This window comes from Hyperoodon ampullatus, assembly GCF_949752795.1.
Source record: "Hyperoodon ampullatus genome assembly, chromosome: 7".
In the NCBI taxonomy this organism is placed as follows: domain Eukaryota; kingdom Metazoa; phylum Chordata; class Mammalia; order Artiodactyla; family Ziphiidae; genus Hyperoodon; species Hyperoodon ampullatus.
Genome location: NC_136920.1, coordinates 91,137,893 through 91,161,764, shown reverse-complemented (window position 1 = coordinate 91,161,764; position 23,872 = coordinate 91,137,893). Strand labels below are relative to the sequence as shown.

At 55.8% G+C, this 23,872-nt stretch overlaps 1 protein-coding gene across 9 annotated transcripts in view; it reads left to right on the top strand.

Moving 5' to 3' along the window:
• Window positions 1-23,872, top strand: part of GRAMD1B (GRAM domain containing 1B) — a gene marked incomplete at both ends in the record, with an annotated part of 165,837 nt that overhangs the window by 121,517 nt on the left and 20,448 nt on the right. For 4 of the 9 annotated variants that reach the window (XM_079708313.1, XM_079708310.1, XM_079708311.1 and 1 more), the window contains 6 exons: window positions 1,225-1,435; window positions 8,278-8,298; window positions 19,471-19,555; window positions 20,042-20,145; window positions 20,890-20,985; window positions 22,368-22,448. In XM_079708313.1, coding sequence (XP_079564439.1) covers window positions 1,225-1,435; window positions 8,278-8,298; window positions 19,471-19,555; window positions 20,042-20,145; window positions 20,890-20,985; window positions 22,368-22,448 — 598 coding nt within the window. Of the gene's footprint in view, window positions 1-1,224; window positions 1,436-2,314; window positions 2,336-5,125; window positions 5,150-8,277; window positions 8,299-15,740; window positions 15,888-19,470; window positions 19,556-20,041; window positions 20,146-20,889; window positions 20,986-22,367; window positions 22,449-23,872 lie in introns of those variants that run through there. The other 5 variants (XM_079708312.1, XM_079708309.1, XM_079708317.1 and 2 more) reach the window with 4 other exon arrangements.

Sequence of the window (23,872 nt, the reverse complement as noted above, 5' to 3'; positions counted from 1 at the left end):
CCTTCCTTTTCTCTCTGCCAAGGATCCCCAGGTGGAAGGTTCTGCTGCAAGGGGCGTGGTTTGCATTGCAGATGGGTCCAATGGGACATCTGAGGTTGCAGCTGGATCTTCATGCAAATGGCAGCGTTCCCCTCCCTGCACTCCACTCGCTGAGGGAAGGTGGGGATGCAGCTTCCCAGGGTGCTTCCTGGGGCCCTGACTGCCTCGCATCCATCCGGCTGTGCCCAGAGCCCCGAGCCTGCTCTGACTGCCCTGTGCCAGGCCTTGGGCTTTTCACCCCCTCCCCTCGTGCTGCTTTGGCTGTCCAGTCTCACGTGGGCTTTCCTTCCCGTTTCCCGCCTCTTTCCTCCATAACCTTTCCTTCCCCCGTCTCTTTCCTTCCTCCATTCTCTCAGAGCAAAGCAAACACCTGTTAGAACTTCACTGCACTTAATTTTCTTCTCCTCTTCCTTTCTTCATCTCCTCTAGTCCATTAAGAACACAAGCTAAATATTTACACAGTTTATAAGCCTTGACGTGAGGGGATTTGGTACGGTGGGATGCACAAGGTACCTTCTGCAAGTGAATTCTAAGCCCTCTGTGATCAGAGGACACTTGATTCTCTTTGCCACACACTGGTCTTCATTTTAAAGATAGGAATTATGGCACTTGTCATTACTACCTTGGTGGAATGATTTAAGGACCCAGTGAAATAATATGTTGTGAATGCTTTGGAAAGTGGGATTCTTTTTGTTACTTTTATGGGCAAATATCTCCAAAACCAAATATAGAAACTGGATTTTGCAGCATGTATAAAATGAGCTGATAGTACTGATATGATCTCTGATGAGCCTTTCAGATCTTAAATTCCGTGTTCCCTAGACAGTTCTTGGCATATAATGGGGGGGCGGGGGTGTCCTAACAGTATCTGATGGATGGATGGACAGACAGATGGTCGGATGGATGGCCGGGTGAACGAATCTCTCCATGTCTAATTGCCCTACTTACCCCTTCCTATTGCTATTTCCATTTCACGTGGACACCACCGCCCCCTCCTGGCCAGCAGCAGTATTATGGTGCAGCAAGTCCATAGCTGGGCCCTTTGCTCCCTATTTCTCCCCAGCCCCGAACCCTGGCTCCCCGAGCTGGCTCGTTGGGACCCGTCTTTGGCCTTCAGTCACTGACTGCTTGTCTCTCCTCCCCGTCCCTCTCCACCCCGCCCCCTCTCTCCGTCTGCCCCTGCAGCACTGCCAGTAACTCCAACCGCAGCACGCCGGCCTGCTCCCCCATCCTCCGGAAGCGGTCTCGCTCGCCACCCCCTCAGAACCCGGACGGAGACAGCATGGTGGAGAAGGGCTCAGACCACTCCTCGGACAAGTCCCCGTCCACGCCGGAGCAGGGCGTGCAGCGCAGCTGCCCCTCGCAGTCCGGCCGCAGCGGTGGTAAGAACTCCAAGGTGAGCTGGACCCCGCCGGGGACTCTGTCCTTGCTCGTTAGCCGGCTGCAGGGAAGCTGGCACCGGGGGGACGGTGAGGCAGAGAACCCCATCATCCAGGGACCTGACGTGATTGGCCGGCCCCTAGTGTCCCAGAGATAGCCTTGATTCAGTGAGGCGAGGCGGGGCCGGCAGGGGAGAGAGACCCTAGTTAAATTTTATCATCTCAGCTAAGCACTCCGAGAGGGCCCCGGGAGCTGGAAAAATGACTCCGCAATGACCGTTATCTCTCTTTAGGGGCTAGGGAGCCTCACGGGCCTTGAGACTTGGAGGAGAGGTGCTCTGGGGGTCAGGAGGGGTCATCTGTTTAGCCCTGCTACCTTTTCCAAATTTGGGGTAGAAGGGAACGTTATTTGGGACAACTGTAGTGCCAGGAAGGGAGTCCTCAGGGAAGGTTGCGGAATGCCGTTTTCACCTCCGCCCTGGCCACCACCCTGCCTGACCTTTGGTAATAACCTACTTGGTACTCATCCGGCCAAGAGGACGGTGACAGGGCTCTCCATCCCTCCCAAGTGTGTCAGAGTTGCCACCTGAGCCCTGGGCCTTTGCCTAAGGAAGGGCATAAAATAAGCCCCGAGGGACCTGGGCTACTTATGGTCCCCAGAGACTTTCTTCTCCCCCACCCCCTTAGTCCTTTGGGAAGCAGGAGATATCTTTGCCTAGATGCTCCTTCAAAAGCTTCTCTTACCTGCTGGACTCACAGGCCCCCGGGACGGGAGGGGACCCCGGGAGGCTCGGGAGCTGGCTTCCCACCTGAATTTGTCGTTTGATTTCTTGTTCTTCCTCCTCTCCCCGCCCCACCCCATCTCCCAAATACCTTCTTTGCATGCATGGTCTTAGTCTCACAAGCGCCTCTCAAAAGTAAGCCATCTTTTGTCTCTGTCTTTGGTCTCCCCTCCGGTGTTGAACTGTCTGTAGTGCTCCGCATCCCTCCCTCTTCCCTCGCCCATCTTGGCCCATGCGTCTTGCTTGGCCCCTTTCCCAGAAGGGCCGGCCCCACTGCCCCTGGCAGGCTGGCTGAGGTCACTGAGCGGACCATTCCCACTGCACCCGGAGTCGGAGACCAGACCCGCCCCCCACCCCCGTGTCTCTGCCTGCGCCCCAAACACTGCCTCGGCTGGGCGTCTGTTCCCTACTTTCCTGGTGCCATCTAGAAGCAGAGTCCTGCCAGGGCTTAGTTTCATTCCTCTGGGGAAGGGAGCCCCCCACCCCACGCAATCTGGTGGGGCTGCAGGTCCTGATACCCCCTTGTACGTGCTCTGGTGGGCGATTCCTGATTCCCCAGGCGAGCTGATTGAGGGTCACGAATTCCCTTACACGAGTTCCCTGGTGCGGTAGAGCGACCCCAGGAGCTCACCCTGGCCCGCTCCTTCCCTCCGCTTGCCCGCTGAGAGCTGCTCAGCCTGAGCGCCCCTTAATGCTTCCACCCACCATCCAGCCTGGGGCTCCTGGTGTTCTTAGGATCCTGGCTGGTGATCAGAGGAGAAGTCTTCTCTCAGAGGGCGTGGCACCAGCCCCGGGAGGTCGTGGACGTTGAGAGTTGTCCCTGCTCAGGCCCTGCACGGATGTAACCAGGTCAGGGAGCCCGTGCCAGAGTCTGCCCAGGACCCCAGGATTTCAAAGGCCTGAGGAGAACTTGGAGGGAATGGAGGGTGAATAATAGGTGTTTTACAACAGCGGGGCTCAGGAAATGATACCCACGGAGGAAGGGGGTGGCTACAGCCTGAAGAAGAGAGAGCTGAGGGATGACTTAGTCATAGCCTCAAGCCTCTGTAAGGGCTTTGGGGAGGAGCAGGGTTCAACAGCTGTTCTGGTTACTGAGGGATGAACCAGTGGCTACAGGGCTAATCCTAGTCTATGACCTTCAGGCTAAAAACTCATCTTAGCTCTGAGGATTTTAAACCACCAGCTGCTGGCTGTGGGCAGGGCAGGAGGAACCCTGCCTGCCCCGAGGAGGCCCCCAGGAGTCCCCTGTGGGTTCGGGGGGCTCGGCAGGTGCAGGCCTTTTGGGGATGGGGTTTGGAGGTGACCTCCGTCAGCCGCTCCTGAGCCCCTCACGCCTCTGGCTGGGGAGAGGGCAGATGCAGCGGGACAGGGCATCCAGTTATTCCATTTCTCTGCCTCTGCCCACAGTGTTTACACACTTTTCCATCCTAAGGTCAAGCTCTAAGCTTCCTTACCCTCTTACCCCTGTGCCTAGCAAGGCACTCAGTGAGCAGAGAGCAATACTTATTTATGGTCGACAGCACTTAAATCAGCACTTAACAGCGCCTCTTTGGGTCAGGTGATGGGTTGAGCGGAGTAGCCAATGATGAGGATTTTTAAAAACTCCTCAATGGTAAGTCTTCCTTAAGAAAGGGTATGAAGACCAGGTTCCCACCCCCAGGCAGCGTCTAGTCTGGGAAGGGAGATAAGAAACACAGATTATCCTGATTATTTGTGCCCAGATTATCCACAAACCTAACCTGACCTTCAGAACCACATGAGTAGCTGGGATGCTCGATGAAGGCAGGAGAGCTCCCGTCTGAGGCGGGGAGTGGGTGCAGGGAACCAGGCTGGAACTCCCAGCGGGATTGTGGAGGGGCAGAACAAGACATCAGGAAGAGACCAAGAGCTGAGCGAGAGCCCAGAGTGCACCTCAGCCCCTTTCCTGAGAGCTGAAGAGGGAGGTGACTGGTGGGGTCCAGGTTTTCTTTCCCCGCGAAGAGCTTGGGTGAGGCGGTGCCTGAACCCATCAGCCACAGACCGAGGTCCCATCCTCTCCCCAGCTGTGACCATCGTCACCGACCGACAGCACAGCAGTTAACAAGGACTGACTTGTGGCGGGGAGGGAGGCCTGCCACCCCAGGCGGACGTGGTGGCAGCCGTGGTTGGTCTGGGAAGTGTGCGTGCGGGACAGAGAAGACACACGGGGACCAGTGTAGGAATGAGGCTCTGCGCGGTCAGGGCCCGGAGCAGGGAGCGAGGGAAAGCTGCAGGGGTGAGGTGAGGAGAGGGAGGCGGGTCTTGTGGTGGGGATACCCCTCCCCCAGTGGAGCCTTTTCTCAGGTTGACCGAATGCAACCACAGCGAGGGGTCTGGTGGCCAGAGCTCCTGCCACTATTCTCACAGCCAGGCCACCTTGCTCCCTGCGTCCTGTGCACTAGAGGAGGTGACCTCCTATTTTTCAGGCCACTTCTCCCTGAAGCCGGGCCTCGCTCACAGTGTCTGCCTGCCCTTCTCTTGCGCCCCCATTTCCTCGTGTGTTAGTACACTGAGGTTGGACGAGGTAGCCGGCGAGGCCCCGCTCCTGTGACTCTGCAGCTGTCCTGCTGAGGCGGGCCCTGCCCGGGGCAGCCCTGCCCAGAGCCATGGGCTAGACGTCAAGGCCCAGGTCTAGTCCAGGACCCCTTAGTTTGTGCCACCGCCCAGCTTCCGCTCTGTAGTGCTGGCTTGTGGCCGCCAGGGGGAGCCCGCAGCCGTTTCCTGCTCCGCCAGCTCCGGAACCGGGCGCTGCGGTGCCGGGAGCCCAGGCCGGTCCTTGCTTGGCCCCCGCATTGTGTCTCCCCGCGCTGGGTGTGCGGTGTCGCGGGCTCTGTAGCTCTGGAACGCCTTTTCCCCTTTGACTCTGTCCCTGTTGTTCAATCCTAATTTTTGTGGTTTCCTTTCCAGTATGACAGACTTAACCTGATCAAAGTAAGAAATTGTTCTTTCCCCCCAACTCCTCTAACTAGTGCTCCTCCGTCCCTCCTCTGCCCACACCCCGTCCTCCAGACTCCCGGGCCTTTGCACTGGGGGGATGTGTAAGGAACTTGTCTGTTTCCAGGGGCCTTGGAGTCCCTAAGGTGCTCGCTCCTCACACCTCTGGCGAGGAGTTTAGAAACCTGCTCAGCTCAGCCCTGTCCCGGCAGCTCTGCCTTCGGGCGGTTTTCCTGACTCCGCCCTCCCGCTTTGCCCAGATCCACTTATCACCTGTCAGAAAGCCCTCGCCCCACTCCCTCGTTCTGTTCTTCCCTTGCCTCTGGCCCTCTGTGCACAGGAGGACATTTTCGAGAACCCACCAGGGCAGAGACTTCATGCGTGCCACTGGACACCCCTCTCACCCTCCGGGGCCACTGCTCCCTGGCCTCCCTGCCCTGTGAGCTGGGCCCTCCCGGTCCAGCAGCTCCTCCAGGACTCAGTCCTGGAAAGCAGAGCCATGGAGATCAAACTGAGTTTAGGGAGACTCACACCCACATGGCTGTTCCCAGGGGCTGCCGTGGATTTGGCCGGAGGGGTGGACACCCTCAGTGGTGATGGGTAACAAGCTGCCCTACAGAGCGCTGGATCGGGGCAGAGTCTCAGGCTGAGGGACAGAAGTCCTCGCTCTGTGTGTCTGACGTTGCAGTACTTGTGAACACGCATTTACACAAGCAAGTAACACACACAAAGGTATCACACAGCTAGTCAGAGGTGGGCCCAGGTTCCCTGGTGCAGGCTCTTTGTCACTCTGAAGCTCTTTTTCCAAACAGATTCAGAAGGGCCATGCATCTGCGGGGCAGTGCACGAAACTCTCCTTCTTCCACTCACCCGAGTTAGGAGGTGGGGGGCCTAAGTAAAGGATCAAATTCCTGCTGCCCCCTTTCCTCCGAGGGTCTCACGTGGAGGCCAGGACGGTGAGGTGAGCAGCTGGGGGCGGGTACAGAGAGTTTTCTCAGCCGTGAAGCAGGTGTCTGATGACCTGGCTTTGGTTTGATGAAACGCAGGCAAACTGCGGGCGCTTGAGGCCGGCAGCTTCTAGAGCGTGCTTTTCCACTATTGAGAGAGGTGTTTTCATGGATACCTGCACAGCCTCGTGCCCTGTGATCTCAGAATGAGGACCCAAGAATTAAGATGTTCTAAGGTGCAGCCTCCTTGCCCCATCCACTCTCCTCCAGAATGACTAGAGGCTAATTTTCAGTCCACGATTCCCATTCTCCCTCAGTGGTGGAATAGTTGGCTTTGAATATTTGGATTTGGCCCCTTACCTGCTAGGCCCTCTGGATTGGAGGAGAAGATGAGGCTGTGGTGGGAATATGTGACTTCCGGATGGGGCCGTGGTGACAGCCTTTGTTGGGAAACGACCAAGGAGAGCATCTTGCAGAGGAGGATATTGAGCGCCTGCCTTGCCATGTGCCCCCTGGCCAGTGAGATAGGGTGTGAGGTAGAAACAAAGCCACTCAGGCCACCCATGCCTGCCCAGAGTGAAGGTGAAGGTCTCCACAGAGTTCTTCCGGTGGGATGGGAGAGCCAGCGAGGGGGGCGATTGCACGCCCAGGCCTTCACCACTGCAGTCACCCTCACCCTCCGCCCCCCCGCCTCTCCAGACACCGCACAGCAGACCTCCTGAGACCACGCCTGCCTTCTTCCCTTAGGAGTAGGGACCCTGTAAGACTAGGTGGGCGGGATAAAGGTTGCTAAGTGTGCCCACGATCCACACCTCTGCGTATGCAGCCATAGCTCGGAGAGCCTGCCGTTGGGTTCCAGACCACCCCAGTGAAGCAAATGTTACAATAAAGCAAGTCACGTGGCTATTTTGATTTCCCAGTGCATATGAAAGTTATGTTTACACTGTACTGTAGTCTGTCGAGTATACAATAGCATTATGTCTAAAAAAAGCAGTGCACACTTAAATTATAATTAACAATACAATTTTAAATTAACTGAAAAATAATGAATGCTCTTGGGAAAATGGTGTCAATGGACTTGCTTGACACACGATTGCCACAAACCTTTGGTTTGTAAAAAATGCAATATCTATGAAGCATAGTAAAACGAGGTGTGCCTATAGTTAAGATGTGGACCCATAGGCAAAGCTTCCTTCTACCCAGTGATTCTCCTCCTGAATTATACACCCTTGGCAAGCATTTTAAAACTGAAAATACCCCAGCCCCTGTCTACCCAATCTAAACCTGTTGGGTCAGCCCCTGAAGGGATGGGGCAGGGGTGTGCATGTGCGTGTGTGTGTGCGTGTGTGTGTCTGTCTCTATCTGCTTGTCTTTCTGTCTGTCTTCCAAGTGGGATGTGTATGTATAAAGGACTCCTGGCCAGTGAGATGGGAGATAGACTAGGCCATCCCTCCTCTTAGCCATCCCTCCTCTTTCCCTGAAAAACTTTGTTACCTTTGCTCAGGGCTGGGAATGGAGAGCACCTGAATTCTGGAGTCGGGACGGACCAGGGTTTGTTGGTATTGAATTTTAACCCCATGGAGTCGGGAAGGACCTTTAGCAATTATGTGCTTCAGCCTTCCCCCCAGCCACTCCTTGGCCGCTGTCACTTACGTGATCAGCCAGTTGGGCAGAAGGAGGCATTTACTGAGTTGGAGGGAAGTTTCTAGGCAGTCCCTTGACTCCCCGACACCAGAGGGTCCCACCCTGCCTTGCAGGGGGGCCGACTTGGGTGGACGGCTCTGTTGGTCTCCGTGGGTACTTTGCTTCTGATCAGGGCCCATTGGGGCCTGGGTCTCAGATGCCTGCAGTGCATCTCTCGCCCCCATCAGAAGAACCTTGTGATGGGGTCTGCTCCCTTCCGGCCGAGCTCTAGCTGGTGCTGCGCTGCCTGCCATCCCAGCCGCGGGGGCTTCCAGCATGGACCGCTCCCTGGGCCTCCTTTCGGGAGCTGTCTTGAGAAAGGAGGACCCCCACCCCGAGCAACAACACGGGGAGCCTTCAGCTGCCTTGGGATTCCTCCTCCCCGCCCGTCCTCCGCTGTCTGTGTAACCTTCCCTCTGGAGCCAGGAATGCTCTGGCCATTCCCGCCGTCTCTCCCTGACTAACGTTGCTTCTCTTTTACTTTGTTTTTTACAGAAAAGCCAGAGTTGGTATAATGTAAGTATCCCTTTTCTCTGCTTGTTGGGTTCGTGTAAGGCGGGTGGGGGGCGGCCGTGCTCGGGGCATGGAGGCATGGGGGGCGCAGCGTGGCTTCCCTGTGGGCTCGGGCAAACTTAGGGGCCTAGAAAGGTGGGCTTTTCCCCTGACCAGACCCCCTCCCTCAAAAACCAGACACCATGGTTCTCTTCTGTAGCAGGACAGGACTGCTGGTGAGGGAGGGTTCGATTCCCAGAGACCAAGCAGGGACGGGCTGCCTCGTACCGCCCCCAGAATCCCCGACAAGGGCCCTCCAGCCCTGACGGACGAGACCGGGCTGGGGAGGCATCCCAAGGCCAGACAGAACTCTGGGACGGGACAATCCTGGGGCCTAAACTTAGGGCCGAGATTTCCTCCCCTTAACCAAGACATTTTGGGGAAAAAGCAGCCAGACAAGTTGCCCATTTGTAGCGAGGCTGTCTCAGGTAACGGAATGTGACTTCTCCCCTGGGTTCCCTCAGTAGCCCCACGGGCACACTCCTCCCAGAACACATCCCTGGCTCTGGGGTCGTCCATGCGGTGTCCAGCCAGGCGCTCCTACGTGGAAGCCGATCGTGGAGTAAGCGGTCCCTGCAGAGGCCACATCCTCTGGGTCACAGAGCTGGGGCCACAGGGTTTTGAACTTTTCCCGTGAAGAGCAGCTGGCTGAAGTCTCAGCGGCCTGCCCGGTCATGCTCCCACTTCTGCGGCTGCACAGTGGACGGACGGGCAGCCGTGGCCCGGTCTCAGGTCACTGTCTTTCATCCCTGAGCTTGCTGTTGCCCGTGCTTGACCCTGATGGTCACGTGGACGCATCCTCCCCGCTCCCCTAACACCAGGCCCTGCTGCAGCAGGTCGCGTGGACTTGGAGAAGGTGCCGGAGCGGGCGCCTGGGAGACGGCCGTTGAGGACACTCTGGCGAGGGGGAGCGGCAGGAGGAGTGGGGGAGGGGCTTGGGTTTAACGCAGGGACTTGGGCCGGAATCGCTCTGTGGAGGGTGCTTTCCCACAGGGCTCAGCGGTTCCCCAAAGTCAAGCACATGTCTGTCAGCCCCGTGGCTTCCCACCTCCTGCTGCTCAGGGGACCAAGCAGAGGTAGGGTTGATGGATCCCAGCCTTAGCCTCACCCAGCACAGGCAAGGCAGAGGTTGGTGGGCTGTGCCCGCAGGAGGGGAGTTGAGGGCTTAGGTGGCCTGTGGGAGGGAGAAGCCGGACTTCAGCCCCTCAGCCCCCCTCGGACCCACAGTGGTCTTCACCTGGGCTTGTGGCCTCCCTGTGGCTTAGAGCTGACCACCTGGAGGGGAGAGGAGCTCCTTCTGTGTGGGAGGACGTAGAGGGGATGGAGAATGCTTTCCTGGGAGTGGGTGGGGCCTCCAGCGTCCTTTCCGTCACAAAATCCTCCACCCTCCCGAGGGGTCCTGTAAAATCAGTGCCTCAGAGGGGAACAGGGAACACGTGGCTGCAGACCCAGGGGACAGTTAAATCAACCAGCAGGTCCTCATCCTTGCTGCTTGTCTCCACCCTCTCCCTCTTATCTACTCCTTTCTCTCCTTTCCTCTTTCCAGCAAGCTTTTCTGTTCCGTCTCAAGTTTCCTTCCCTTGAATCCTTGCCTACCCTTTCCTCGCTGACTCCCCCGTTTTCTTTTCTCCACCTCCGTTTGCCGCTCTCCTTTCTAACTTTCCTTCTCCAGGCTGGCTTTCTCTCCCTCTCTGGTTCTAGCAGGTTTACTGCCCCCACCCCCACCCCACTTTTCCCCTCCTTTCACTCCTAATTTCTCCCTCAGCCCCACAGAGGAGAACTGGCTTCTGAGCCCTCAGCAGAGCAACAGGCTAGAAATAGATGCCGCCGCTTGGCTGGACGGTGGTGGTAGGCCAGCTGCCACATGGGGCCAGAGGTCAGGCGTTCTGATGGCAGATAAGTGACAGAGGAGCCCGGCGTGGCCGAGCGCTGCTTCCTGGTGGATTCCACCTGCAGCGGTGACGTGCTGGAACAGCCCGCCCTCACTCGCTCCGTAAATCTCCTTATATAGTCGTCCTCCAGAGCCCACCCGGTTCCCAGGCCTTTCCTGCCCTCACGCTCCATTAATCCTAGGCTGTCTCCCTTCACCCTCCACCCCTCACCCCAGATGGATTCCAGAGACGCTGACTCTCCACCCAGCACAAATCATTAACTCACAGAGGCCAAGTGCACAAGGGGCTCTGCTGAGCAGCGTTCAGAGATCCCCTCCCGGCCTCCCGCTCTCACACTGGGGCTTCTTCTGGAAGCTCAGCCATACCAGACATGGGGCCCATCCACAAATGTGTTCCTGCTTCCCCTGCTCCCCGATTCAGGGTTGCCAGGCACACGTGGCCCCTTGTGTCTGCCACCCGGCCCCGGGGTGCTGCCTTCTTCCTGGTCCTGCCGGACTTCCACTGTGGACATCCTGACTTGTGGTCGGGACAGGGAGCAGAATGGACCAGCGTGGGGGAGGGAGAGAAAAATGGCGGGTGGGCACCGGGAGGCAGCGGAAGAAGCTGAGCAGATGGGAGGGAAGCTGGGAGGTGAAGGGGTCTCCAGCCGGCCTGAGCCACAGATGTCAGGGGCTGTATCCAGTGCATCTCGGCATTTTTTTAAATGTGTTTTCGCGTCCGGAGGGTCATCAGCTGCCACAGTGGGTAGAGCTCTAGAGAGGCCGGCTTCAAGCAACACCGGGACCCCCCCCAACCTCTTCCAAGTAAAACCCTGCTCTCGTCCTGAGGCTGATGCCCCAGCTCTGGGCTGGTCCACCCCTGGGTGTCTGTGGAAGAAGCAAGATGCTGCGTGTTCACACAAGTGGCACCCGCAGGAATGCCCACTCTGATGGTACCAGTGCGCTTCTCCGTGGGCACCGCCTGAGCGTGGCTGTGCTCCTAGGCTGGATGCTCTGGCTCCACTGGGAAGCCAGGTCCTGGGAGTTTCCCTGCCTGAGCTCAGAACCACCTGAGTCCGTGCCCACGGGCGTGCGGTGCCCCCGTCCTGTAGGGCCTGCGCTCCTGTGGTATGCTGTGTGTGTGTGTCAGCGCTCGTGTGCAGAGGCCCCATCAGGAAACTTCAGTTCATCGCCCGCACTCCCCAGCACTGCCCGGCCTAGTCCGTTCCTGGTTTCTCAGGAGGCCCTTGCCCCGCCCCTGTCGCTGTGACCTGGTTCTCTGTTTTTCCTTGACCTGCTCGGTCCTCCTCCCTCACCTCTGCGTTGGCCTAGGGGGTTGGACTTTGACCACCAGGGAGGCTACCCCGTGTCTCCTTCTCAGCTCTGCGACAGCCCTCTCTGATCCCTCTCCTGACACCGCTGGTGGCTCTCCAGCTATTCTGCTGCCTGAGGCTCCATCGCTGGCACTGGACATCCTTCCGATAAGCAAAGGCTCTGTCGTCCCCAGCCCTAGGGACAGTTAGAAATGCCGGGCCGGATTCAGGACAGGGAGGGTCAGCAAGGCTTGCCGACTGTTGCGCGAACATCTCAGGCCCACTGGAGCAGCCTGGCTGTGATGTGAGAGGAAGCCTCCCCCCAACCCCGCCCTGTCCCTCCCCAGCCGCCCCCTCCACCTGCCTCTCTTCTGCATTTCACTTTTACCTATTTAGCCAGGGAGGAACTGTCACCATGATGAGAAACCATCTTGGCCTTTATAAAGCGTGGGTCCCACGGAGGGAGGTGGCTGGACCCCAGGGACACATGGAAGGACTGAGGCAAGAGCCTCTGGTCTCCAGCCAGGGATATTCAGGTCAAGAGTGGGGTTTGAAGGCCGGGCTGTCTGCCTGAGTCCCTGCCAGGCCTGATCACATCTACTGCCCCTGAACCCCCCTTTGACTGCCCCAGTTTTATTAGTCAAGGCCCCCAGCTTGGGGGATACACAGGTGGAAGGATAAGCAGAAACAGGGAACCAAGGGGAGAGTTACGGGCAGGAGGGGTGCAATCTGCCCCCCAAAGATGGCCCCACTGGACGCAGTGGGCTCTTGCATCTTGGATGAAGGCAAGTCACAGAAGTCTTTTCCCCGGTGCTCCAGGTGGACAAAGGTGCTTCCTCACCTGCCTCACCTTTTTCCTGGAGGGTCAGTCATCTCCGTGGCAACCTAGGGAAAGGAAGGTTTCTGAGGTCAGAGGATGGGAGCCCAGACCCTGGCGGCTGCCCTGAGACTTTAGGGCCGAGGTGGCCTGCTGGTCCCCGTTGGGGATGCTGGCTGTCCAGTGGGGAAGAGGGATGGTGCCGGCCCTGTGGAAGGACCAGGCAGGCCTGGCAGACATACTATTGAACAAGGGGACGAAGCTTTGTAGGAATGAAATTCGAATGGTGGGGGACAATGAGGAAAGTGGGAGTGAACGCTGAAAGGCATCGCTGAGGACACACCTTGGCAGCCCGTTTTTTTTTGTTTTGTTTTGTTTTTCTGGGACGGCCTCTGCTTCCTCTGCCTCCATCCAGCTCCCCTCTGTTATTTTCCCACGGACCCCCGTGCCCCCGACAGCCATCTTAACTTTCTCCAGGGTGGCCCCGTCTCCAGGTGAGACCACTCCCGGTCCCGCTCCTCTCCACCTTTCTCTGTTACGCTCTCTCCCACCCACCTCTCTCCTTCCTTTGCTGGGCCACCTCCCCCGTCTCCACTGCCCCTTATCCCACATCTGGCTCCTCCCTACCCAGATCTGGTTGAAAGTCCAGCGTCTCTTTTGAGGGTCTTCATTGGTTTCTTCCTAGGTGAGGCCAATGTTCCACCATGATCCATCTGTTTTTCTCCTGGACTCCTCCACCCTCTCCCTCCCGCTGCTCTATCCAGGGAGGGGTACCACTTGGTCCCAGCTCCCAGTGTTTGCCATCGAGTTAATGTTTAGCCTGGGGCCAGTTCCCTCTCCCCAGGCTGGAAGTTGCCCGCTGCCCTGCCCGGCGGGGCGGCGTCGTGAGGGGGCGTAGGAGACAAAGGCAAAGAGCACTGGGACTCATCTCCCAGGGCTTATCTTTCTGGGTGTGTCCTGCCCCTGACTCACCGCATTGGACCCCAAACAGTCATCCCCTCATCTGGCCACAGCAATACTCAAATGTTTCCAGGGAATTTCTGTAAGGATTCAGCCCTCTTGGGTCCTGGCACTGTCTAGATCGTGGAGTCTGGTGAGGCCCAGGAGAGAAGCATTCCGGTCACCCTGGAAAACGGAATTGCTGAGTTCTCCTGCCCCACTCCTGACGGTGGGGCTGATGCAGGGTGGAGAGAAGCTCGGATATATGGCTTGGAGAGTGTTGGCAGGACTGGGTGCTGAGGAGCCATGCCTATAGGAGTGGGGATGTGTGTGGATGTGTACACACACGATGCTGTGTAAATAGGAACAGTGTAAGAGGCGCAAAAGGAATGCATTCATGTGGTAAATAGTTTCTGAGCGGTGGAGACTTGAAACCCACCATGCCAGGTGCTGGAGAAGATAGTTGGAGGCGTTAGCTGCTTCCTGGAGAAGATGGTAGTCTGAGAGAGGAATCACCCTGCGCGATAGACGGGCGGAGGAGGTGGCCGCTTCCGGGGTGTGCACAGTGGGAAGCGAACAGGAGTTCGGGGGAGGACTCAGGCTCTTCCTCCAACGCGACTTAACTGGGAGACCCCAGGTTCCTCTGAAGCACAGCTTTGGGGTTTGGGAGTCAGGAATCTATATATACATTTTTTCCCTTTTTTTGCGGTACGCGGGCCTCTCACTGTTGTGGCCTCTCCCGTTGCGGAGCACAGGCTCCGGACGCGCAGACTCAGCGGCCATGGCTTACGGGCCCAGCCGCTCCGCGGCATGTAGGATCTTTCCGGACCGGGGCACGAACCCACGTCCCCTGCATCGGCAGGCGGACTCTCAACCACTGCGCCACCAGGGAAGCCCAGGAATCTATACTTTTAATACGATGGTTAGATCATTTTTAAGTACGGTACAGTTTGAGCGTTACTGCATCAAATATCGATAGCTGAGACTCCTAGGACAAAGGCAATGTTCTCCCTCGTGTGCAGCCTGGAGACCCTCCTGGCAAGGCGGGCAGAACTGGGAAGGGCGAGCGAGGTGCCCCATTTGTCTCCAGAGTCTGACTTTTCCTGGGAATCCAATCTTCCCGGCCCCAGTGCTGTCTGACCTCTGCCCCCAGCTTCTCTTTCTGGAGCCCTTCTTGCCCTCATTGGCCTGGCGCTCTTTCCTCTCCAGAGGTCTCAGCTTCCTTGCGGCCTGTCTGTCTCCTTTGGAGCTGGCCCAGATTCTCTGCTCTTAGCATGGCTCCTTGGCCCTCAAGGTCTGAGAGGCTGCGTGGGTACCCTCCCAGCATCCCTGGGAAGGAAGGCGATGCCTCCCACACACCTGGGAGCTGTTGACCTCAGCTTCTCCCCACCAGCACATCTGAAACGGGATGAGTTAAACTTCCAAGTCTCCTGTTGCTGCTGCTGCTACGGGGGAGTTGGTGGATGGATGGGCCAGTGAGGGGAGAGTGTGTCTCCAAGAAGTCCCTGGCTGTTCAGATCTCACATTTCAGATTTCATCACAACAGCAGTGCCCCTGGCACCTCCTCCCCTCCCTTCCCCGACGCGGAGCCTTGGCCAGCTACTTTCCATTGCAGGAAACATCTGCTGGGGAGGCCAGGCTAGGCCGGGGGTTACTGGAGGACGTTGGCCGGTACCATCACCCAGATCCTGTAACTCGAAGCGTGTGAAGGGCTCCGGCCCTGCCCGCCCACCCGCCCTGCCTCCCCCGCTCCCTCCTGCCACGGGCGATTCTAACAAAGAAGTTGTTTGCTGGTCAGCCGAGAGGAGCGCGTCTGCGAGGAAAGGGGTGGGGGGTGGGGGAGCAGGCCCTGGTGCCCCAGCCAGCGGTGGCCACGCTGCCTGGGAGAGGACCGTGAGTCACAGCGACCAGCGCCCGCCCAGAGCAGCGACTGCACGTTGAACAGGCTGCCTTACGGGACAGGCCAGACGGAGCTGGGGAGTTGGGCGTCTGTCCTCCCTGGAGTTTCAGACCAGCCGTGAGCCACTGTACTTACTGGGTGTGAGTAACGGTGGGGCGGGCCTCTGGCGGCCCCGTGCACCTGCCCCGTCCTCCCCGTCCTCCACGTCCTGGCCGCAGCCGGCCCCTTGGAGCAGCTCATCCACGCTGACCCGGAGGAGGGGCCCCCTCACGTCCCCTCTGGGTCCCCCGCAGCCTGGAGACCTGCCACGCTGGGAGCCGAGTGCGATGAGGCAGAGCCCGGCCCCTGGAGACTCTGGCCAGCCCGCCTGAGAACCTTGCTGACCGCACCCTCCCACCCGTGAGGCTCTGCGCCGGGAACCGGGCTCTAGGGGCGCCAGGGGGGCCAGCGAGGGTCACACAGACCCGCTGCCGAGGAGCCAGAGGCCGCCTCTCTGCGTCCAGCCTGGGCGAGACTGACTGGTTGCATCCTGTGGGGACGGTGGGGGGTCGGAGTTCGAGGACCGGGATGGAATCTCTGACGGAATCGGGGGTCCTCTGGAGCCTCCTGCTGGAGCAGGACAGCCAGCCCCTGCAGCGGCGCCTGGAGAAACTGACGGACGGACCTGCCGGCGCGGAGCTCTGCTGCCGGCCCGGGTCCGAGGAAATCCCAGCCGTGAGTGCGCATCCTCACTTCTCTGTGCCGTGTGACAGGCCTGCCGCGCCCTTGTCATTCTCCACCTGGCCCTGCTCCCTGAGAGGGCCCCGGGTTTGACAAGCCTTGCACCAGAAGTCTTTGGCCATTTAAAATGAAAATAGGTGAGCCGTGCCTCCCCTTCGGAGGAGACGGCTTTAGAGCACAAGGGCACCAGGGAGAGGGGGTTACGGCCTCCCGCGCCACGAAGGTAGATGGTGGCGGAGCCAACTACGATCCCTGTACTGTGGACTCTAGCAGGCGAGCCTGCCTGCCTTCCACGCTGGCAGCCTGCTCGAATCAGGGCAGTGACTTGCGGGCCTGGGTTGAGTTCCTACACCCCGCCGAGGCAGCCCTCGCAGAACTGGCTGACTTCTGAGGTCAGGGCTGGATGGGCCCTCCCCTCCCCATAGCCATGGCTTTGTTCCGAGGGGAGGAGAGGGCGGCTCCCTCCGTTTGCCTCTGGTTTGGAGATTAGGGCCAGACTCCCTGCGCCTGCATCTCTGTCCATGTCTGAGTCCTCACTGGATGGGAGAGAAGCAGGGGTGACAGAGCGCCACGGAGGGAACATTTAGAAAAGGGAGGACTTCCAGGCTGCAGGCAATTGGATGCCTGATGTCCACTTTCAACTGAAGGGGGTCCGGGGCCACCTGGTAGGCTGGTCCTCAGGCTGATATTGGAACTTTGTAAATTTAAAGACCGACTTGATTGATACAGTTTTTTAAAAAATTGTGGGGTTTCCCCGGGGGTCCAGTGGTTAGGCCTGTGTGCTTTCACTCTGCCAAGGCCTGGGTTCGATCCCTGGTCGGGGAAACTAAGATCCCGTAAGCCGCATGGCGCGGCCGAGAAAAAAAAAAAGTATGGTAAAATACACGTAACATAAAATTTACCATCTTAGATATTTCTAAATATATATTTCAGTAGTGTTACGTATGTTCACATTGTTGTACACCCAATTTCCAGAACTTGCAAAACTGAAACTATACCCCCGCCCCAAAAAAGCCCCAGTTGCAGGCATGGAAGGCTAGTGGGGACCCCCCGCGTAAGTGAACACCTCATCTACAAGAGGGTGCGCTCGGCTGGGGCATCCCTGTTGTTTCCTTCTTGGCGCAAGGATCCTGAGGCAGTGCAGAGTGATGGCTCAGACCCAGAGCTGTGGACCACACTGCCCGCCCTGGTTCATATTCCACACTCGCATTTAGTAACCACGTGCCTTGGGCAAGTTCCTTAACCTCTCTGTGCCTCAGCTTCCTCGCGTCTAAAACGGGATCATAAAAACGACCCTGTGGTCAGATGAGAGGATGTTGTGAAGCACTTACGATAGTGTTTGATGCAGGGTCATATCTCACTCCACGTTAGCTCTGCAAGGTCGGTTAGACATAATTAGGAACTTCCTGACAGGTGCTCAGGCAAGGGTTTTCAGTGTGTGGACTCTGTTCTGTGAGGCCAGGGGGCCACTGAGATTGGATACCTCAGTATCAGTTTGATGGGTCCGAGGAATGTTGTCTTCTGAGGTCTTTTCTAGCTGTAGAAGTCACGGGATGGGCTGGCTTCCAGACATTCCCTCCCAGTGACCCTGATACTTGGTTCAAACATACGGTCGGTGAGTTCTGAAGTTTGGGATTCTACAGCATATCTATTGCTTTGGGGAAAGTAGCAGAGGGTCCACCTGCACATACAAAACTCATTTTATAAATAAATAAGCCAAAAAAAGAGTTTAGATTTCAAATTAACTATGGACAAAGTAGTTGAAAGCACTCCTCTTCTTTCTCTCTTACCTGGAAAACCTCCCCCAAACTGAAGTCATGCTGTTTTCTGTCCTCCAACTTCCTGAAATCCTCCTGTTCCCTCTGGCACAGGTAGTCACTGAGCTCAGGTAGTCAGTGCCTGCTGCCAGGGTGGTCAGGCCGCAGCCTCAGCTGTCTCACGGGCCGTTAGCTTTGCAGAAAGCCAAGAAATGAGCAGTGCAGAGTTCACTCCATTGTCGCCACAGCTGTATGCCAGTGGATTCCCAGGGAAGTGGGCGAGAAAGCGTAAATGGCCAAGACCCATCTGTCAGCAATAGCAGGACGGTTTGTCTACCTGCGTGTGTTCCTGGCATAAGTAGGTCAACAAGTCACCTGGGTGGAGTGCAGATGTCTCTGTCACGAGGCCTGGCCCTTCCCGGGCTGTGCGCTTGTCTTCGTGTATCATCCTTGGGTGCCTTTCACCTACGGGCACACGATTGATTGTAAGCTTGGAAAGAGCAGGATTCCTGTCTGTTCAATTGGTTCATGGAATTTCCAAGAAGGATTCATTAAAGCAATTGATGGGTTTGAGTTTTCACTGAGGCACCAAAATGCTAGGTGGGTTCAAGGGTGTCTGGCAGCACAGGTGATGGTGGGAGGTGAGCACAGAACCAGGGATCGAGACTTCTGCCACCTGACCAGCCAGAGGACTTTGGGCAGGGACTGCTCTCTGGGCTTAGTTTCCTCATCGGTAACGTAAGGTTTGGATTAGATAGTCTTCTAAGGGCTGGTGAGGGAGTGAAGTTTGGGTACCTCAAGTTGCCAGATATGTTTTTTTTTTGTTTTTATTTTTGGCTGCTTTGGGTCTTTGTTGCTGCGCGCGGGCTTTCTCTAGTTGCGGCAAGCGGAGGCTACTCTTCATTGTGGTGCGCGTGCTTCTCATTGCAGTGGCTTCTCTTGCTGCAGAGCACGGGCTCTAGGGCGTGCGGGCTTCAGTAGTTGTGGCACGTGGGCTCAGTAGTTGTGGCTCGCAGGCTCTAGGCACGCCGGCTCAGTAGTTGTGGTGCATGGGCTTAGTTGCTTCGCGGCACGTGGGATCTTCCCAGACCAGGGCTCAAACCCGTGTCCCCTGCCTTGGCAGGCGGATTCTTAAACACTGTGCCACCAGGGAAGCCCGCAAGATATGCTTTTAAATTCCCTACTTGTGTGCTTTTTTTTTTTTTAGTACTAGTTTTATGGGGTTTTTTTTTAGTCCACTGTTTGTAAAGGTGTAATTCCTCGCTCCCCCACCACCAGTTTTATTGAGCTATAATTGACATAACATTGTACTAGTCTTATGTTTCATGATTTCTTTTTTCCAATCATGAAGTTCAGGCACAGCCAAGTGCTAACTGTGTTACTCATGATGACAGCTTCTTCTGAGGGCTGCACTGGGCACCGTCATATCCTGGGTCCTGCCGGGGGGTGGGAGTGGGGGTCCCCTTGGTCCCCTTGGGCCTGCTTCACTGTCACAGTGGTGCTTCCTGCTGTCAGAGGCAGAACAGCAGTAGCCCAGAGCTGTCCCTCCTTCCTTTGTCCACTTGGGATGTCGTATGGGCCCTGCTTAGTATGTTTGACATTTTCTCACTGATGGACACTGGGTATAAAGCCTTCTGCAGCATCAAATCCTCTCCACCGTGTTTCTCCGTACCAAGCCCCCTTTGCCTAACTCCTGGGGTCTCTGGCGCAACAGAGCCTCAGCTTTGCCTTGAAACACGCAAGCAGGTGCTCCTCCCGCACCTTCCTCCCCAGCCCGCAAACCTGGGAACATCCTGCTAACCTTGGCCATTGTCACGCAGGTGTTAAGCCCCACTTACAAGCAGAGAAATGAAGACTTCAGGAAGCTCTTTAAGCAACTTCCAGACACGGAGCGCCTCATCGTTGGTGAGCTGGGTGACCTGCATGTGGGGGCAGGAAGGCAATCAGGCTGCTCCTGAGTACAGGTTCCCCAAGTAAGAGCATCTGTCTGGGAATAGGGAGCAAGGATGTCCAGGGAGCTGGCCCCAGCGGGGGGGACTCAGGGCTGAGCCCCATTTGCGTGATGGCCTCCAGAGAGCCTGGCCTGGGAGGCGTCGCTGCCACTCTTGTCCCTGCAGATGGCCCGGCGGAGGAGGGGCTGGGGAAGTTGTGGAGGAGGAGGGGCGTTGGTTGAATTGTATCGGCCTTTCGTCCTCTAACGTAGTTCACATCCTTCCCGTGCCCGATCAGGAGATGCTAGGGACTCCCTTGGCCGCTAGACTAGTGTTTCACACACCTAGTCCATGGTGGGCAGTTGGGCTTCCCGGGGCTGTTGGGGGATGGCTTGCCTGATTGTACTGGTTTGCTGAGAACGCTCCCCGTCCCTGAGCTCCGTCCCCCATTCTACCACAGATTACTCGTGTGCACTCCAAAGAGACATTCTTCTTCAGGGCCGACTCTACCTCTCCGAAAACTGGATCTGCTTCTACAGCAACATCTTCCGCTGGGAAACTCTGGTAAAGACCTGGGGCTTGCTCCCTGGGGCTGTGCCCCTGGGTTGTGGCTGAGGAAGCTGCCCTCACTTTCGTCCTTTGGTTGACTTCATACTCTGCCCAAGCCTTTGCGTAATTCACAAAAGCACGTGCCTGAATCTTGAAGGATAGATCTCTCTACCATGCCTTCCCCTCCCTCCCCCTCGAGTGAGCATTTGATTTGGGGGAAGTGCAGGTAACTATATGGCAGGAGGCACCACGGAGGCAGAAGAGAAGGGTAAAACGGGCACTGGCCTTGGGACTCAGGAGAACGGGCTTGTACTTTCTGGGTTCTGCATCTAATTAGCTGTGTGATTTTAGGCTAGTCCTTTATTCTTTATTTGCCTTGTTTCCTAATCTTATAAAATAAAGTGAGAAAAGACAGACTAGATGACTCTAAGGTCCCATCCAGTGCCAGTGTCCTGTGTTTCTGTAAGTGGCAAATCGTGATGGGACCTCTGCACGTTTATCAGGCTGTGTAGAAATGAGAAAGCAAAGCTCCTTGGACCGAGAATCGACAGAACCTTGGGCGAGGCTCGCCGTGTGGCCTCTGAAATAAGGGGCCAAACCAGGTGATCTCTAAGGAGGCCCCTTCCAGGTTTAGAAGTATGCAGCCTGTGATCTGATTTCCTCTGGCTGAACTGGTACCGTGTGAACACTCTTTGCCTGACTCTATTAATATGTCTCTTCTTGCTTGTTATCCATTCTCTGTTTCTGTGCGGATGCCAGCTGACCGTTCGTTTGAAAGACATCTGCTCCATGACTAAAGAAAAAACAGCCCGCCTCATTCCCAACGCCATCCAAGTTTGCACTGACTCGGAAAAGGTAAGTAGAGCCTGATCTTGGACTTTCTGTTCCCCCAAACCCCAGTCCCCCGACTCCTGGATTTCTGCCCTTCAGTTGCACTAATACGGAGGCAGTAGGATTGGGGTGAGAGGTGGTAAGGTGATGCAGATTACGGGAGCCACCTCCGTGGTGGGCAGGGTGCTTGGGGTCCGAGCAGGGGGCGAGGTGGAGTGGCAGAGCGTTGGACTTGGAGCCAGAACACCTGAATTAGAGTCCTGTGGCTGTAGGTACATTATGTAACCTCTCTGAGCCCCAGTTTGTAAATGTAAAACGGAGCCAGCAACGCCTATTTAACAGTCTGAAATGACCTCACACACTTGGAAACACTAAATTGCAAAGTGCTATAAAAATGTAAGCTGTATCATCATATATCAGGACAGCTCATCAAGAGGGATGAGGAGTCTGATAGGAAACAGACTGTTCATATCGTCAGCATGGGGAAAATGTGATGGATAAAATTTAGAGCGGAGGAAACACTGTGATCTTTGACCTTTAACCAGAGCCTGAAGACTGATAGCTTCGGGGCTAGGGCTGGACTGAACACAGGTCTACAGTGCACTTGAACTCAGGCACTTCAGAGGCAAGAACCCTGAGACTTAGGGGTCCGATAGTCTTTGCTTTGAATTCTGTTTCTGGCATGAAGCAGCTCTGTGATTACAGAGGTCACCTAACCTCCCCAGCCGGTTTCTCTTTATTAAGTATTAGCAGTTATGTTTATTTTCCAAAGCTTCTGTGTGGTTTAAATGAAGGAGCATTTGTGAAGCACCTAGAACGTGTTCAGTAAAATCTGGTTTTCTGTCGCTTTCTTCCCACACATTATGAAAGGTCCCCACGAACGTGTAAGCTCCATAAGAGCTTTCTGTTTCGTTTGTTACTGTGCCCAAAACATGTAGAAGAGTGTGTGCACATGTATTAGTGTGTGTACATGTAGAAGAGTGCACACACTAATATTCAAGCATTTGCTGAATTGATGAATCAAAGGGTGAGTGGGTTAGTGGGTTTGCCTTCTCCTTCCCTTGGGCTGGTTCCCAGCTCACCACTCACCCAGTCTGTGTATGTAGGCGCAGGAAGTTTTTTATGGAGGTGAAAACTTCAAACCAGAAAGAGAACCACTGACGAAAGTGTGGGTGAACGTTAAAGGACATGGAGACAGTGCGGACTCAGAGGTCCCAGGTCCCTGGTCCCTGGTGTGCCGACCCCGTTCACTACAGAGCCCCTGTGCTGGGATCACGGGTGACTGAGAGTCCGCAGTATTTGAGGATGGACTCAGGAGCCTTTCTTAAAGGAAGGAGCACCGTGTCTCCATTCACTATGTTGCAAGTCTTAACAGACGTTTCTTGCCATTTTCTCTTTCAATCCAGCACTTTTTCACTTCATTTGGGGCCCGGGATAGGACGTATATGATGATGTTCCGGCTCTGGCAGAATGCTCTCCTGGAAAAGGTGAGTCCTGCCCAGCTCCCTCAGCCTCAGGATGCACACCCACCTAGAATGTTCTTTCCCCTTGGGTGGGGGTCCATTGGAGTGATTGCTCTTGCTGTGACATTGGCCTGCTCCAAAGAAGCCCATGCCTCTCCTGGTTCTGGAAGTCCTCCAGGCTCGCGGTAACATATCCTCCACGGCTGGTGACCCAGGTGCTGAGAGTAGCGCATCCTCTTATGTGAACAGCTTCACTGCTGCCTGGAGCAAGGCCCTGTTGACAGGGCAATGCGTTCCCGCTGTTTTAAAATGCACCGGGGTTTGTCTTAATCAGGTGCGGTAAGATGCCCAGACACAAATGACTGTCATGAAGGAAGAAGTTTTTATACTCACAGATCCCTAGAAGCAGAGGCCCAGCATGCCAGGCAGGGCCACACGGGGAAGCTCGAGGTCAGTCAGGAGGCAGAGAGAGCGAGGGGGAAGCAGGGGCAAGAGCCTTCATTGCAGGTTTTCATGGGAAAGGATGAGTGAGGCAGGGTGAGCTGGCCGAGCAGCTCACTGGACTGGCTAGTTTGAATGTTTCACTGGGCTTCAGGGTAGAGAGACCGTCTCCAGAGAGACTGTCCCGAGGTAATTAGCGCGACAGAGTATTGGCCTGGCATGTAAGAGCTAGAAAAACAAGGTCTTTCGGTGTGTGGGCTTTGGCTTGTCCAGTTTACATAGGGAAGGTGGTCTCCCTGGCAGGGTGACGTCTATCTCTAGGAATTAGCTAACCCTGCAAGGGGCAGGCCTTCCCCAGTCAGTAAGGCCTCAGATGCTAGAGCATCAAAAATACAGAAAATAGGACTGGGAGTTTGGGATTAGCAGATGCAAAGTCTTGTATATAGAATGGATAAACAACAAGGTCCTACTGTATAGCACAGGGAACTATATTCAATATCCTGTGATGAACCATGCGGAAAAGAATATGAAAAACAAAGCATATATATGTATATATGTATATAACTGAATCTATATATATATGTATATGTATAACTGAATCACTTTGCTGTACAGCAGAAATGAACACAACATTGTGAGCCAACTATACTTCAATAGAATAAGTTTTAAAGAAATGCAGAAAATAGGAAGATAGAGTTAACACAGCCACCGGTTGATCACCTGGATGAAGGGGACACTGTGGGAGATGCAGATGGAGACGTGGCTGTGCAGCCTGTGCACGCAGATGCCGGGGGTGTTGAGAAACAGCCTCCCAGCCAGGGAAGGAGACCTGGGGGAACAATTATGTAATATAATTATATAATATTGTAATTACAATTATATATATGACTTGTATGTATTTAAATTTATGTGTGTATCTACCTTGACTCTAGCCCAAACTCATTACTGTCTAAAAAAAATTAAATAGATTTGTTATTTAGAGTTTCTTCTAACCTGAAAGTCTGTAG